This window comes from Hibiscus syriacus, unplaced genomic scaffold (genome assembly GCF_006381635.1).
Source record: "Hibiscus syriacus cultivar Baekdansim isolate YM2019G1 unplaced genomic scaffold, ASM638163v2 tig00110597_pilon, whole genome shotgun sequence".
Lineage (NCBI taxonomy): Eukaryota > Viridiplantae > Streptophyta > Magnoliopsida > Malvales > Malvaceae > Hibiscus > Hibiscus syriacus.
In genome coordinates, this window is record NW_024062795.1 from 5,961,454 (window position 1) to 5,979,179 (window position 17,726).

The 17,726-nt window shown below is 30.6% G+C and overlaps 1 protein-coding gene and 1 pseudogene across 1 annotated transcript; one reads left to right on the plus strand and one right to left on the minus strand.

Annotated features, from left to right (window-relative positions):
* Positions 1–3,817: 3,817 nt before the first annotated feature.
* On the plus strand, positions 3,818–8,172 carry LOC120134493 (annotated as a pseudogene).
* Positions 8,173–10,876: 2,704 nt separating this feature from the next.
* LOC120134395 (two-component response regulator ARR5-like) lies at positions 10,877–12,021 on the minus strand. Its single transcript, XM_039150827.1, has 4 exons — positions 11,734–12,021; positions 11,560–11,636; positions 11,321–11,469; positions 10,877–11,250 (listed from the first exon to the last, which is right to left on the minus strand). Exons 1-4 carry the CDS (start codon positions 11,864–11,866, stop codon positions 10,884–10,886), a joined length of 726 nt encoding a protein of 241 aa, XP_039006758.1. The 5' UTR covers positions 11,867–12,021; the 3' UTR covers positions 10,877–10,883.
* Between the last annotated feature and the right edge of the window lie 5,705 nt (positions 12,022–17,726).

The following is a 17,726-nucleotide window of genomic DNA, read 5'->3' on the forward strand; positions in this document are numbered from 1 at the left end:
ATAAAATTGTTTTATTAGAGCAACTTAATAAAAAAATTATTTTCTATGAGATTCAAACCAAAGTTATTAATCCTAAACAACTAACCACCAAGCTAACTTAACAACGTGTTATATGCTAAACACCTAAATACCACTTCTCTTTTCACCCGTTTCACCAGTCTCACTTCATCCTCCCCAAATCCTAAAAAAAAACCCCAAAATCTCCAATACCACCTCTCATTTGCCTCTGCTTCCATTTTCGCTTATTCTCAATCGGATCTATGAAAACTCGAGTTTCAAGTTCCGCTCCCTTTTATCAATTTAACTGATTCCCGAAAACTCAAATCCCTTTTATTCCCTAAATGGCTAAAACCCACATCGAGAAGCAACCCAAAGTCCAAACCCTTACGAAAAACTTATCAGTCTTCGAAAGAGCTCTAATCGACGCAGGTAGCGGTGGAATTGCTGGTGCATTCACTTACACCTGCCTTCTCCCACACGATACCATCAAGAGCAAAATGCAGACCAAGGTGTTTCCCAGATTTATGCCAACACCTTCGATGCAGTTGTCAAACCTTTCCAAACGAGTGGTATTCTAGGATTTTACAGAAGGATTTCAGTTGTTATTGTAGATTCCACTGCTTCTTGTGTTGTTTACTTTGGGACGTGTGAGCTTGGGAAGTCCTTTTTGTCCAAATTAGAGTATCCTGCTTTACTTATTCCTTCCACTGCTGGTGCCATGCAGGGCCGGCCCTGGGCCAGGCAAAAGGGGCACCCGCCCAGGGCCACAAATTAAAAAAATATTATTAGTACAATATTTTCTTTTATTTTTTATAAAAATTTTTAAAAAACTATAAAATAAAATAATATTTTTAAAAAACTGTTAAAATAAAATAACAGAGCCATAAATTTATTAAGGTGTAAATTATAATTATTGATTTTTTTATACAATAGAAGAAAAAAAAGTTTACATCCTTAGCACTCCTCCTTTCTTATCAGCTTCCAACAGAAAAAAGGCTTCTTATCTTAAAAAAAAGTCTTCAAAGGGTTATCTAAATTATTGAATTTCTATATCAATGTTAATAAATAATTTCACTTTCTAAAAATTCTAATTAAAATTTTATATTATATATATTTTTAATTTTTTTGGATTAGAGGCTTAATTTTTTAATTTCGTCCCGTATCAAAAAATAGTCAAAACCGGTCCTAGTGTCATGGGAAATATTGTTTCATTATTTTTGTTCATAATATAACAAGTTGTTAAGTTAACTTGGTGGTTGGGTGTTAACATTAGTTCATTAAAGAACTTTGGTTTAAATATCATAGAAAGCAATTTTTAATCAAGCGATCACACCAAAACGATGTCGTTTTAGTGAGATAGCTATGTTAGCAACGTCACAGTGTACAACTGTCATGTCATCCTTGTCGCAACGGTCTTTCGAGTAGTCTGGGATCACATTTCGACGTAAAGTAAATTTTATTTTTTTTTGAGATGCCACCAACCTTTTTTGATTAGGTAAGGTCGGATACCTAAATTTTACCTTTAACTGGATCTACATATTACTAGAGATGCACTTAAAAGGGTTCCGAAGTAGATTACCTGTGAGGAAGGATGACACACCCATATTGCCCTTTCGGTACCAACACAGTTGCACGTTATCTTACTAGTCAAAATTGAAGTTACAGCCAAAATTTAAAGAAAATATCCAAATTATTTACTTTGAGATTTAGTAACACGAAATAAAAGTGTCACAAATATCAATATAAAAGAAACATACATAAAAAATAAATGTAATTAGTATTAATGTACAAACTTAAAAGGAACATGCAATAAATATAAATAATAAAAATAAATACAATGATTAGAAAAGTAAATGAATAAAATAAAATTAATTTCAAATGAAAAGGAATTTTTGTTATATTAAATAAAAAATAAAAAATATCCAAAAATTTAAAACTAAATAAAAAAGTCAAAATAAAAAGTTAAGTAGTTGCATAAAGTGAATTAAAAGTAAAAAAGGAAAGAAAATCTAAGAAAATACATAGTAAACAAATTAAATTAAATGAAAATATTGAATTAAATTTAATGAGAAAATAATATGTCACAAAAAATAATAATATCAAAGAGCAATTAATGAGAATCAAATTTAAAAGAAAAATTAAATATGAAATTTTAAAAAACTAATAAATTAAGAATGAAAATACATGGAGAATAAAATAAATTTAAAATAAATAATAAGAATAAAAGTTTTAATTATCTCCTACCCGCATAAAATATATGGATCCAATAGGATTTAAACTGGGTCATTGGGTCATTTAATTAAATATAAAAATAAAAAAATAAAAAATAAATCAAGATAAATAAATAAATAATAATTTTTTCATGCAAAATCTACCACAAATTTTCATTGAGAAACCTCAAAGAAAGATTGATTTATGAAGATCTAATTAAAAGCATTTTCCTTATTCATTAGTTCTTTCATTCGATGGAATTTCCAAACAAAATTAACGTCGAAGCAATAAACACAAAAATATAAAAAATCATTTGTTCTCACTAAGAAACCTCAAGGAATGTTAGATTTAATAAAACATATATAGGAATCTTTTCCTTGTTCATTGATTTTCTCTCATCCAAAAGAATTTTTTTAGGAAAAAAAAACGAAGTCGATCGAAACAATAAAGAAAATAATATAGATAAAAAGAACAATAATGAAAAAAACTCACTTTTATTGCTCTTGTTCTTCAAATTACAATGACTGATTATTTTCTCTTCTTTTCATCCCTCTCTTTCTCTTCTCTTTCTCTTTGTTTTCTGTGTCCTTAAAGAGATGAAGAAATCTTCTATTTATAGTTGAGCATCTAAACATCTAATAGTCTAAATTATTTACATTGGCGGTTAAGATTTACCCAAATCATACAAGATCTCCTCATATAAGGAAATAACATATACTTTTATTTACCCAAATCAATTAGTATATTCATCTCCTTTTATAAAAGATCACACACAATATGAAAAGATTCCCTCAAGATATTATATGATACGATGCCACTTTACTTTTCTCCAGTGTTAGTGTGAATGAGCTCTCTAGTATTTAGATAAATTTGAACCCGGACAAAAATTTGATATTATAATCCTTCCTTTAAGTAATTAATAGTAGAGTGATATAGTTACAGTTAAAAGAAAATATTAATACTAAAATTAGTAAAATTAAAATTTTTATAGTATAAAAGCTTAATGTCCAATAGTATTTGATGTAGTTTACCATTTAAAAAAAAAATTCAACGTATACCCATTCGTCGTCACCAATAGCCATATTCTCTAACATATTTCTTTCATTATCAAATCATTTTTCATCTTTTCAATCAAGTCACTATTACAGTGACAAAATATTCATATTACATTAAAATTTTGATGGACATTAAATTTAACATTCGAAATTAGAACCATTAGTATAATGATGAAAGATTTATGCTATTTTAAAATTTTAGTTGACACCGGATTCTATTTAAATTTAGAATCATCGATGTAATAATAAGAGATTCATGTTACTTTCAAATATTGATTGTATATGATTTAAAATTCAAATTTAAATAATATTTTCATTAACTTCTTAAATGATATTTAAATTTGAATCTTTATATTGTGAATTAATAAAAAAATATTAAGGAATACAGTGGAGCAAAGCTTAATATACTTGAGGGACCAAATTGTATATTAGACCTTAAATAAATGTTAATGATGCTGATCAAATAAAAGAACAATGATTTTTTGAGAATTTGGTACTCCAAAATATATAATAAAAACATTATTATATTATAAGCAGAAAACAATTTCTTATTCCCACTCTTTTCTTCGCCTTTGCTCTCTCTTTCTGCATCTTAGGATCGGACCAACCTCCGTTTCATAATCCGACGGTCGAGATGGCTCTATCGTACCTGCGCTCCTCTTCTTCCCGCATCGCCAATCTGAAGCTTCTTTCCTCCGCTGTATCCCTCCGCCGCCCTATCTCCACCGACACCACTCCCATAACTGTCGAGACCTCCGTGCCTTTCACCTCTCACCAGTGCGAAGCCCCCTCGCGCTCCGTCGAGACCAATCCCAGTGAACTCCTCACCTTCTTCCGAGACATGGCCTTGATGCGTCGGATGGAGATAGCTGCCGACTCACTCTACAAGGCCAAACTCATTCGAGGTTTCTGCCACCTGTACGACGGCCAAGAAGCAGTCGCCGTCGGCATGGAAGCCGCCATAACCAGAAAGGATTGCATCATAACCGCCTATCGTGATCACTGCATATTTATGGGCCGAGCTTATGGGACGCCAGGCTGGATGTTCTAAGGGTAAAGGAGGTTCGATGCATTTTTACAAGAAGGATTCGAATTTCTATGGCGGTCATGGGATTGTTGGGGCTCAGGTTCCGCTAGGATGTGGCTTGGCGTTTGCGCAGAAGTATTCTAAAGACGAAACCGTGACTTTTGCTTTGTACGGTGATGGAGCTGCTAATCAAGGGCAGCTGTTCGAGGCGTTGAATATTTCTGCGCTTTGGGATCTGCCTGCAATTTTGGTCTGCGAGAATAATCACTGTGAGGGATATGAATTTGAAAGAAATATTACCAGGTTATAAATTCATTCTATTTGTGTTTTTATTATAACTATTTATCTGATTATATGCAGATGGTATGGGGACAGCTGAGTGGAGAGCTGCAAAGAGTCCAGCATATTATAAACGTGGGGATTATGTCCCTGGTTTGAAGGTGAGAATTAGTTGGTTTGCTGAAGATTGAGACGTTAATGATTGTATTAGAGTTATGGTTTATCTTTTCTTTAGTAATGTTGTGATTATTGTAAGTAAATGATGTTTTAGATGATTTTGGCATTTGAAGTGACTGATAAGCAGATGTCAAAATACTGAATACTAAAAAACTGCAATGATTTTGATTTTGAGCTATGTGAATGTGCTGCTTCTGCTAATTTAAGTTAGATATTGAAGTTTTACAAAACCAGAATCTCAAGGGCTTTATACTACTGCTTAAACTATTGGGTTCTTAGTATTTAAGTTTGTTCTCTTCTAAGGTTTGAGAGTTTGATGCAAAAAGAATGCGTTCATATATATCTATAAAGTGAAAACCTTTTGTTCAGTTGTAGAGATGTAAGTTTTTCTATCATTCCTGGATTTGAGGTAATGCATGTTAATTCCCTTTTTCTCCAAAAGATAGAAAACAGTGGACTTATTACCATACGTGGTTCTATTTTTCATATACTTCACATCTTCTAGGTGGATGGCATGGATGCCTTCGCTGTGAAGCAAGCTTGTAAGTTTGCCAAAGAACATGCCATGAAGAATGGACCAATTGTAAGTTTTTTCATCCAGCTCTTGATTTTTTTATTTTGTCCATTTTCTTGTGCATATTATTTTTCATATACTAGTTTTTCCTTATTTAAGGTTTGAATCAATGAATCCTGCATCAAAAGACTTTGATTTTCTTTGTTCTTCTTTGACTTCTGTAAGATCTTAATATTAGTTTCATTTGTTTTATGCTTAATTTTAGTTTCATTTGTTTTATTCTTAATATTAGTTACTCCATCAGACTGCAATTGGAAGAGTGTTAAAATACAAGAGCACCTAGTAGCATTGACCAATTCAGGACTCTCATTACCTTGGGATTGGTAGAGTGCCTAGATAAGTGAATCTCTGGGACTGTCACATTTTGACAATATCATTTTTGGATAAGAGAGGAGTTTAGAAGGATGTGGAGCAAAAGTATGCATTTCTATTGAGCATAAAAGACATGGAAAAGTGATGCAAGCAAATTTCTATTTTCCTTAAGTTATTTAGATATTGGGAGAAGTGGTATGGAGAAAAATAAGTTATAATCACAATTAAAAAAATATGACGGGGTATACCTGGAGTGATTTTAAAAGTGGATAGATGATAAGTTGGCACTAATAGCTTTTCTTGTCCATTTTGAATTATCAAAACTGGAGAAATTTATGGTTTTCTCAATTTCATTTTCTTCTTTCTATTTCTCTGAATGATCATATTACTGATATTTTGTCTAAAGTCTCCGTGTGAAGCCAATAAGCAGTATTTGGAAGCTGTAATATTTTTTGTTTTGTAGCTATTAAAACATTGTAGCTCTACATGCTATCAGAGTTGCAACCTGGAAGCTTAACCTTATCTACTTAAATCATTTAACCTTTCAGCAGAGTAAGCTTTCAAATTTAGCTAGTTTTTTATAAGTCACGCCCATTTTTAGGCTTAGAGCAATTTTCTGATGCACCTTTAACTTATGGATATCAAATTATCAATTCTGGCCCTGAAATTCCTAGTCATATGCTTCATACCTGAGTGTCTAGTTATGATATCTGTGTCAAGATTAATAGCACTACAGGCAAGCTGAAACATGGTAGAGCATAACCAGAACAAACATTGGAGATATCTTGTAATGATGCTCCAGAAGTATTCATTACATGTGAAAAGCTAGGTGTAAATTTACATCAAGGGAAACATAACTTCCAATTTTTTTATAGAAAGGACGAGCATCTATGCTACTTCACTCGTGTTTTATGGAATTTATGATACTTCAATGTTAGATGCTTGTGATCGACAGCTTCTTCAATTAGGGAATGAGGATGTTCTAGTATGGCAGTCATGTAGCAGCTGATAAGTTTTGTTTTTTTTCCCCTGATATGATATCAGATGCAAAGATTTTTGCATGGACACTCTATTGGTCTGATAAAAGGAGTCATATAAGGAACAAGTTTTAAGCATTCCTTTTGGGTTTCCATTGCCATTTATGAAGCAAAACTAGCATTATCCTAAAATCATTTGGGGCTTATAGGATGATCCCTGTAACTCCCAAGATGTTTGATATGGGAAAACATATTTAGGTGCTTCCCATGGAAAATTAAGAATATGACTCCCTAATGCATAATTAAGTGGTATGAATACCTGGTTTTGGGTTTGGGACTGAGTTTTTTTTCCAGATATTTTTGCCCTTGTATTTATTTTAAAAAAATAACTAATAGATACTTGTATGATGTAACTTCTTAGCAAGAAGACGCTATCAACTAAATTAAAAGGATTTTATGTTTTTACTCTTGTAACTCACATTAGTTTAAAGGCGTAAAAACTGTGTTCTATTGATGTGGGCTTTTCAATAACGATATTGCATTTTTTATTGAAGGACTAATTGAATCCTTGCATGTTATCTGATATGTGGAGACCTGTTTATTTGCTGCTAATTCCTTTTTAAAATCTCTTACTATTTTCTATATTTTCTATATTTTCTTGCATTATTGCTTCTGATTCTTGTGCAACTATGCAGATTCTTGAAATGGATACTTATCGGTATCATGGACACTCTATGTCTGACCCTGGAAGCACCTATAGAACACGTGATGAAATTAGTGGTGTTAGACAGGTTGATACTCAATTCACACTACTTTTACAAGGACTCATTTTTCAAATGTTAGATATTTCATGTTGTGTTGTAATCAAGTTACTGGAAAACTGAGATTCTTTATGTTATGTTTGTAGGAGCGTGATCCAATCGAAAGAGTAAGGAAGCTGATATTATCCCATGACCTAGCTACTGAGAAAGAGTTGAAGGTATTTTACTTATGTTCATTTATGAAACTATCAGCATTGAAATGTTGTTAGTGGCTTCTTTGCGGTTAACACAATTATCAAATTATTGGAAAAAATTCAGGACATTGAGAAGGAAGTGAGAAAAGAGGTAGACGATGCGATTGCTCAAGCCAAGGTAAGTATTTATTTATATATATATATTAGTGAAGTTATTTGCATGTGATTTATTTATTTAATTTTATTTTAAAATTTTTATTTAGTTGTTTTTTCTGGTACCAAATGGTTGTCCACACTTACACAGCATCGATTCTTTTGCCCTTCTTTTCCCAGGAAAGTCCAATGCCTGAACCTTCTGAACTCTTCACAAATGTGTATGCCAAAGGTTTGGGTGTCGAGGTACGAATTTTTATTTGCCCGACACTATCTCTGCTCAATTTTCTCCGCTAATAATCCTCATTGGAATTCATGATTTCTATTTTGGTTTTAAACTGCAGTCATTTGGGGCAGATAGGAAAGAAGTAAGAGCTACACTTCCGTAAATCGAGTTTCGAGCATAAGATTTTGAGCTCTTCATTTGTTTTTGACTTTTACTACACAAAGAAGAAGAACAATAAAGCAGACAAGGGTGATTTGTGTGCCACGGATTCGAATTTGCATTTCTTGCCTGTGATCGATTAGGTCGCTGTTGGCCCAGCAGCAACGTATGAATAATATTCTTTTCTTGAACTGCGGATGAGCGTTTTATGCTTAGTTTTATGGTTAAGTAGCTTGAGGAGGTTCAAATATAAAAAGTGATCAAAATGAAGAAAGAGCAGTCAAGTCTGATATCGTATGAGAAGTTGATGACTGTTTGAAGAGATCCGATTTTGAAAGTGATTAAAATATAATTTCTTAAAATTAAATAGTCAAAATCAAAAAATAAAAATAACTACTAAAACAATTTATCCTGAATTTTAAGATAGTAGTAATTCTATTTGTTGTTGAACATGATCTCAAATCTTTTCAAGAGAATCCCCCCCCCCCTTATATCCTCTTTGGTGTGGTAGACTCCCTTTCATCTTCTTCAAGGTCCATTAAGTAGTATTGCCAAAGATGCTATAATATCTCTTCAATATATATGAAATAAAAAATCATTATAGCATATGATGAAGTTAGAAAAATTAATTACGGTGTCAAATTTAAAGGGAATGTAATATATAATTAGAGTCATATAATTTATTTTTAAAAATAATTTCAATTTAATTTTTAATTTTTTGATAAAATTATAAAAATATATATATTTAAACAAATTTTAGGATGTCATCTGACACTCATCCACGTTGGGCTATAATATTTAATATTTTTATACAAATAAAATTTGTCTGGTTTGAATTTAAAATCTGTGTACTTATAACAAGACAGAACTTTTATCGCTTTACCATTGACCTGATTGATATTAAAATATGATTAAATTAAAATAAGTGTTTATATAATTAAATAGAAGATATTATTTGTATTTTTTTTGAAATTTATGGGGATGAAGAGTAGCTAGCAAAAGGTGAGGCCCTCATTTTCACGCCGAAGCAAAGTGGTTGTATGAACAATCAAAGTCTGAGTAAAATGTAGGGTCCAAAGATCTTTCCAGTATCAGTTTTGCCCAATGGTTGCAGAGCACTACCTTTCACGCCAATCCGATGTGTACCCTTTCACATATACCATTCTCCTTATTCCCTAAATTGGACCGTTTCTTAAATAAAATCTCACATGGTAATTTTATGTGAATACAAATTATTTTAATATAAATTATTTAAATAATATTTAAAATTTGGTGTTCAAAAGATACGTTTTGAAAGTTGTATCTTTTATATGTGATATGATATATTTATTTAAGTGGTAAGTCATCCGAATAGTTTTTTCCTATGATAATGTCACTCACCAATAAAATAAAAGAAATAAAAAATATAAATAAAAATCATACAAAATTTATTTTAAAAAATAACACGCGTAGTATGTGTCTTCAACATATAATTACACAAGCACGAGATGATTAAATAGCAACGACGACAAATATATATAGACTTTATTTTCTATCACTAAAAATATATATGTATATTTAAACACTTTTAAAAAATATATAAAATGTGAGATTTAGTAAATTTAAGTTAAAATTTTGTTGCTATTGAACTACTATAAACAGTTCTTAAACTTGAGATTCATATCAATATGTCATTTAAAGACAATTAGTTTCTTATTAAATATTTATGATCATAGTGTTCAAACAGTGATTGATCGAGAAATATTTTTGAAAGTGGACACGCATATGTTAATAACACAACAAAATTTAATAGCTGGACACATATAAAATTTCAGGCTGAACACCATTAGTAAAATAAGTAACAAATCGAAGAAAATTATATATAGATTTTTTTTAATTATCTTACTTATATGAGTTTGATTGAGTTTAATAATTGTCTTTGACAAGTGAAAAACAACAAAATTTTAATATAATTTCTTCAAATATCATATTATTTATATATTAATCTTTTTAAAGTGATTAAATATAATATTTTAGACATACATTCATTGACCGGATGAAGATTAGATTTATAGTTATCCGACTTATATATGCTTGTGTTCGTGTAATTATACATGTTACTCTTTTTGGATAATAGGAAATTCTCTTGGATGATCTACTAGATAGATGACAGTACACCTTAAAATATACCTTTAAAAAAACACTTGTACATAAACGCATACCATTTTAATAATAATAGTATTCGAATATCATTTTGAAAAATAACGATATAATAAATATGCCCACATCCTTGTAATGATATAAATTTTAAAATTGGTGTACATAAAATATAATAAAATAACATAATTTTTTATATAACTGGATTGAAAATAAGATGAAGTGGCAGTTGTGTCACGCCAGGCTAGCCTTAGTAGCACACAGGGAACACACACCCACGTCCCCACTGCCCAATCTTCTTCCAAATATTCCCTTCTCGACACCAATATCATATCGTATCCCCTTCTTACATTATTATTCCCATGTTAATATCATCTGGACCGACCCCTTCATACATCACAATCACCAAAATTAATTAATTTAATCAGAATCTGAATTAGGAGAGATTTTGCAAGTGACTTTGTTACATTAGTAATATATTATAAAATTAACAAAAAAAGTACAAGAAAAAAAAAACAAGTGGACCAAATAATGGGAAAAAAAGTGAAACCAGCAACCAAAAACCGTTAAAATTAACGGAGAATTGCAAGAGGAATTCTAAAAACTCTGTGAATGAATTAACTTTTTTTTTTTGCTTCTGTTCTATTCGGAGCTTGTCGCTTTGAGACGTCTGGTGGGAGAATCTAGTGGTGATGGAGAACTCGGTGCTGATGCTGATAGGATTGACGGCGGTGATGGCGACGGCGATGGTGAGTGTGATTGTGGAGATGGAGATGGAGATGATGATGATGATGATAAAATCGTAGATGATGATAAAATGGACGGTGGAGATGAAGAGAGATCATCAAAGCTGTCTCTTAGCTTTCTCTTGTTGATTCCTTTTCTTGATTTTTCTTTTTCTTCTCCGTCTCCGATTCGGAAGTCTCTGTTCATGTAATCTTTTATGCGTTTAACATCTGATAATTTCACCGGCTTCACTATGAAATCCTTCGCTCCTTCTTCTAAACATCTGTTCATCAAAATTTTAAGAGAATTAGGCGAATTGCATTCGTTTAACAGATTAAAAACAAGAAAAATACCTGTCGACTCGAGCTAGAACGTTCTCCGATGACATGATTACGACAGGGGTTTCTCTAAAAGCAGAGGATTCCTTCACTTTCTTGAGCAGTTCATAGCCCGTCATTCCGGGCATACAATAATCGGTGATAATCAGATCGACTTTCAAATCCTGAAATCATGAAAGAAAAAGAAGGTGCGAGTCAGCTGAAACTTTCTAGGAAACTGGGATTTTTTGGGGAGAAGTTCGAATTAGACTCACGTTAAAGCCATTACTGTTTTTCTCTTCATCTAATCCCAAGAACTGCAAAGCTCTGATTCCACTATCCACTGCAGTCACTGCATCGACCAAACAAAATCGAATGAGCAAATTCATAAAAAATGCAATGAATTTTGGATGAAAACTCAAAGAAATTACGAAACCGCGATGACCCACCTTTGCAAGAGGATATTCTGAGCAACCTTTCAATGACTTTCCGATCAACGAGACTATCATCAACGGCCAGAACATGAACTTCGCCGTCGATCTTCTCCGTCGTCCGCCACGTAACACCGCCGTTTATCGCCATCTCTCAAGGTAAACCCAAGAACTCAGAACCAAAAGAGGACCCGGATTTTTCTTTACAGCTTGGATCAAAGGAAAAGGAGAAAATACACAAAAATAAAGAAGAAGAAGAAAAACACAGAGTCTTTTCCCTAGGATTTGTGGCCTTGCTTTTATTTATACGCTGCAACATAAAATACAATGCCTATCTGTCTCTTCGGCTTTTCTTTATTTTATTACTTACTATTTGTTTTTTTTGTTTTTTTTTCTCTCTCTCAAAATCAAATCTTTATTTCTCTAACAAATCCCCGCAATCTACTTTTTTAAATACAAAAGGCTTTTCATCGATGGGATTCGATCACGTTCTCGTTGGAAAAGAGATATTAGTCAAATCTCTCGGGATACGTGGTAATGGTCGGCATATGGAATTTAATCGGAGACAGGGACGGCGTTAGGTAAAGAATGTGAGGGATACAGTTTTAAAATTGCTTCGTCTAATCTTATTCTAAGTCCTTATTAATTTAAATTTAATTTTTTAATATTAAATATTTACAATTTTTTATTATTCTGAATTTATATAATTTATTTCTTTTAATATTTGATCTTAATTCTATCTTTATAGAAAATCAATGAAAAATTGTGTTTAGTCTCCTAGTGAAAATCGATTAAATAAATAACTTTCTGATAACCTACTAAAATGATCGTTTTTGTTTCATAAATGTTCACTTTTAGTCATCAAATAAAAAAAAATGTCATATTTTAATTATTTATGTTATTGATTTATAAATTTTGGTTAGTGAAGTGTTAAATACTTTTAATCTGATGATGCACATTAATAAAAATGTTAGTTCTAAAATTAATACCAAAAGTTTAAAAACTATTATTTTGATTCTTTAATTTTAGATAAATTATAGATTTGACTCTTAAATTTTAAATAAAATATGAATTAAAATTTAAGTATTAATTTAAAAATTAACTCTTTTATTAACATTTTTTTATTAATATGTGGCAAGTACAAGACATTATCTGTTCAAATATAACTCTTAACCTCTCGACATTGAACGCTCACACCCCTGACATATATGGTGTTTAAACCCGATTCCTCAAAGAATAACAACAATTTTTTACCACGAATGCCACTTGATTCGTGTCTTTTAACATGTCTAGTTAACAAACCAATAACATTTAATATCTTAGTGACTAAAATATTGTAGATAGATAAAGTAAGAGACAAATTATTATTTTTTAAAAAAATTGATGACTAAAAGTGAATACTTAAGAAACGTAAGTGACAATTTAGATGGTTTACCCTAACTTATTTTTCATCTGTTTTTTTTCATTTTAACCGTGTTGGTAAAAAAGCGGACAGCATTGGGGTAGGTGAAAACAGATTTTTACTACTTCCGGGAAGGGTTTATCTCCCGAATCCCATTGCTTGTCTCGTATGTGCCACCTCGTGTTTAAATTTTAATTAATTAATGTTTATTTATCTCTTTTTTTTCACTTTCATTTTTTATCGTTTCGTGATAGATTCTGATCTTTGAATGATACGTGTGACCGTTCAAGCTGATGCATGTGGGCCGTGTATGATTGAGTTTGTTTATTTCTTAGATAAATAGGTTTAAATTTATTTAGTTATTTCTAAGATAAATATATGTTAAATATATCATATTTTATGTTAATATATGCAAAATTTCTAAACAAAAAATATGGAAACTTGAAAAATAAAAAAATATATTTTAAAAAATATTAATTTGATCAATTTAATATTTTTTAATAAACTCGTTGATTATAGTAATATTTTTATCTTTTCTTTTCTTTATTTGTCTATTTTTTACTTTGATTTTTTTACCACAAGTACATTATAAAAAGATAATTACTTTTTATTCTAAAGAAAATTATTAAAAAAATGTCATGTAAAAATAAATATATAATATTCAATTATGAAATAACATGTTTTTAACCAACAAATGTAGATTAAAGTGGTAAGTAGTTTGATATCATTGTTCTTGAGAGTGTAAAAATCTCTACTGTAATACTCACCAACTAAAGTTAGGTGTGCGACCCGAATTGATCCGGATTAATCAAAATTAAGCCTTAAAATCGGAAGGACAAGAAAAAATAATATGTTTTTAAAATAAAAAATATATAAAGGGATCAATAAATCGTTATGATCAATTATATGGAAAATTTAAAATAAAATTTATATTTCTAATCAAATATACGTTAAACAAATATATATATATATATATATATATATATATATATATATTGAAATGTATCAAGTAATCTCAAAGTTGAATCAATCAATTTTTTTTACTTAGACGTGGTTAATTTTTTTCTTCATCTTTATAATCAACAACGGCGCTAGTTTTAGTATTGATCGGTCGATTGTTGGTATTCATTGTTTTTCCTTTTACTCTATTATAACAATCTTTGATTTTTCTTATTTTTTATTTTTAATAATTATATTTTTATGACACATTTTTCTGTCTTTATTATACGTTTTCAGTTGTTTGTCAGTTGTTTTCTTTTTTCAATGTTGGATTTTACATCGCCACGACTGATCAATATGATGCTTATTTGTTATCATGCTGATCTTTTCTGCTTTGGACCATCAGATTGAATTTGGATACGCGATTTGTGCTCGTTAATAATATTTTCGCGTCGCTCGATTATGATTTGCATTTTGTTGGTGGTCTTTCAATAATTTTATAATCTTTTGTGGTTTGTTTACCGATGCAATCATATTTGTTCGAATCTACCTTTTGTTTGAGTTTATTTGACTAGTTTTTTTTAACTTTTTCCTTGCATAATCCTTGTGTGATCTTAATGAGCTAGTGTAACATCCTCAATACTGGGTTAGTGATTAAAGTGTAAGCTTTTAAAATTCAATAACCATATTAGATAAATTGAAGAGTGAAGGAATCAATTGAAATATTTGGTGTAGGATGAATTAACAATTGAAGGGAGAAGAAAGGGTAAAAGGGTCATTGAACAAATGAATGAATAAAATAATATTTGGGTTTATCTTATAACCTATGTGGAACACACTTGTGGGAAACAAATGTTTCCAGACTTATCTTTCTTCATCTTCTTATTCTCCCAACCGTGAAGCCTCATAGCCAAGGTAAGTTGGATTTCTTTTGGTTAATCCTTAAAATTTAAGTATGGTTTTGGTTAAGGAAGACTTAGGAAACATGATGGAGATGAAAAAGGTCATAGAAACTCAAAGATTTGTAAGTTATGAAAGATTAAAGATAAGAAGTGGATAAGTGAAATTTTAAATAAGGATGTATAAATGAATTTAGAAGTTGAATTGGACTTCTCATAGGTGTGAATAAGAAGTTATAAGCGTTAAATCAAAGTTTGGATAACATGGAAAATTGGGTATGAATCTTAACTTTAAGAATTTGTATGGGATATGGGAGATAATAAGGTGTTGGAATGATAAAAGTTAGTCAAAATGGTTATAGTTGAGTTTAGTGGTATGAAAGAAGTTTTATATGAGGAAATTTAATGAAAAGTTGTGGAATTTTCGGGTGAAATCAGTTTATTATTGACAGGTGCATCGGTACACTATGAATGGGTACCGATGCACTAAGACCAATTTTGAAGGTGCATCGATACACATTGACATACATCGATGCATGAAAATTTCGAAGCTATTTTGGGTACTGATGCACCCATAGTGCATCGGTACACTCCTAAAGGAAAAGTTGAAGTTTGGTTTATTAAATTAGCCTAAGTTATTAATACCAAGTTATAAGGTTTAGGCTTATGATAATAGTCTCGAAAATTATGTTTATATAGATATTGAGCCTAAACGAGTTCAGGAACAAGTGACAAGTAAGATTGATCGAGGGAAAGACAATGAAATATAGGTGAGTGCATTTTATTTTGATATAGAATTATGTAGAAATTGGACTTGCTATAGGTCTATTTCCTATAATTATAGTACATGAAGTCATAAATATAAGCATGTATGAATATGATTTGTATGCATTATATGCCATGTGAACATAAGAGGACAGAACATAAATTACATGATATGAGATAAGTGAAGGTATGCATATTTGATATATGTATGAAATAAGATATATATGATTATATGAGATATATGAGAAAATGTACATATGACATGTGAATTAGATGGAAATGATCTACATGTGTAACACCCCGACCCGGATCCGAGTCTGAGGTGTCACATTGACTTTTCAAAACATTTTGATTACAAATTGGTTAAAATTCAAATTCAAAATTCGAGAAAGTGAATGCTTTTCATTAACTAAAACATTTAGTCTTACAAAACCTATGAGAGCATATTCAATATCATCCACTTAGTACATGCCAACTACAATTGATATAACAATATACATAAAATTTACAATTATTTTTCTAATATGTACATCATAAAGGAGATGTTGACCTGTTTTGCTCCTCTTAGCGTATCTTCTCGCTTTTCCGGAACCTACATGTGAAACACTCACACGCTAAGTCGATGACTTAGTGAGGCATAGATAATCTGACTATAGCATATCTTAACTAATTCCTATTATGCAAATTTCATGTAATCATGATAAACTATATAATGCATCCAAACGTAAACACACACACACACATATATATGTATATATACCATTTCATTTTAGCGATTATTATTACTCCTGTTTAATATATATATATTATACTTATTTCATTTTGTATATCATACATATACATATTGTTTCACAAATAAACACACATATCATCATATAATTCTGGTAACATGTTTCGTAACACGAAGCATATAAATCGTATGTAATAAATTTATCATTATCTCTTTAATAGTCTTATTTGCGTTCTTTATCTTTTAGACATATGTTCTTATATATATTCTTCTTAACCAAGCTATATACACATCATCATATCATATATATCAACCAAACAAACATATAACATCACATAGAATTTTTGAATATTATGTCTTTAATGGCCCATGTACACATGTGAGAACTATATATATGTGAGTCTATAGAGGTTGTGCACTAATGCTGTCACCACAGCTCGTATAAATGTACCAAAGTGCCACGTAGAATTGCACCGAAGTGCCATATAAGATTGTCTCTAAGGACCACATAGAAATTCCTTAAGAATCATATACATATGCCAAGAATCAAGTATGTGTCTCAAAAGACCTCACAAATGTTCCAAAGAATATATATATATCCCGAAGGACCGCGTAGACCCTCGACTCTTGGCATGCCAACTATACCTCTAGCTCTCATGACACATAACATGGGCATATTTATTTATGTTATCACACATTCACATATTCATATCACATATACACATAATCTTATAGTTCTTTCACATAGCTCATTATCACATTTTCATAAGATTACACATAGTCACATAGTTCATTTTCATATCATTCACGTATACATATACTCATATAGTTAATATCATTTCTCCTATAATCACATAGATCACATCTCATAACAGACATCATGTACATATAATAACTTATTCATATCATATAAATTATGGTTTGTACTTTTATACTCACATATATCAATATCATAGAACTTGGTTCACTTTTTCATGTTATCATACCAACATATAATCTTATATAAATCCTATAGGTAAAACTATTTATCCTTATCTCATTTTCCTTTTGTACCAACTTACATGGTTTATTATACTAACATGTACAATAACATATAACCCTTATCATTTATCTCACATTATTTAAATACGAGTTTATTATATCCATTTAATTTAGTTTCACACAACTCCTATAACCTTCTCATAGTGTTTTATAGTTCTTTGTTTTATACCTCCTTTATTATAGTTTCCTTTTAAGTATATCACTCTTTCCTATAGTGCTTATCCTATAAGTTAGT

What these genes read in the sequence shown, in the direction of transcription:
- LOC120134395 (XM_039150827.1), bottom strand. Translation starts at nt 11,866, where the DNA reads ATGGCGATAAACGGCGGTGTTACGTGGCGGACGACGGAGAAGATCGAC. An exon ending in CAGAATATCCTCTTGCAAAG is followed by an intron (nt 11,637 to 11,733) that starts GTGGGTCATCGC and finishes TGGTCGATGCAG; the next exon opens with TGACTGCAGTGGATAGTGGA. An exon ending in GTTCTAGCTCGAGTCGACAG is followed by an intron (nt 11,251 to 11,320) that starts GTATTTTTCTTG and finishes TTTGATGAACAG; the next exon opens with ATGTTTAGAAGAAGGAGCGA.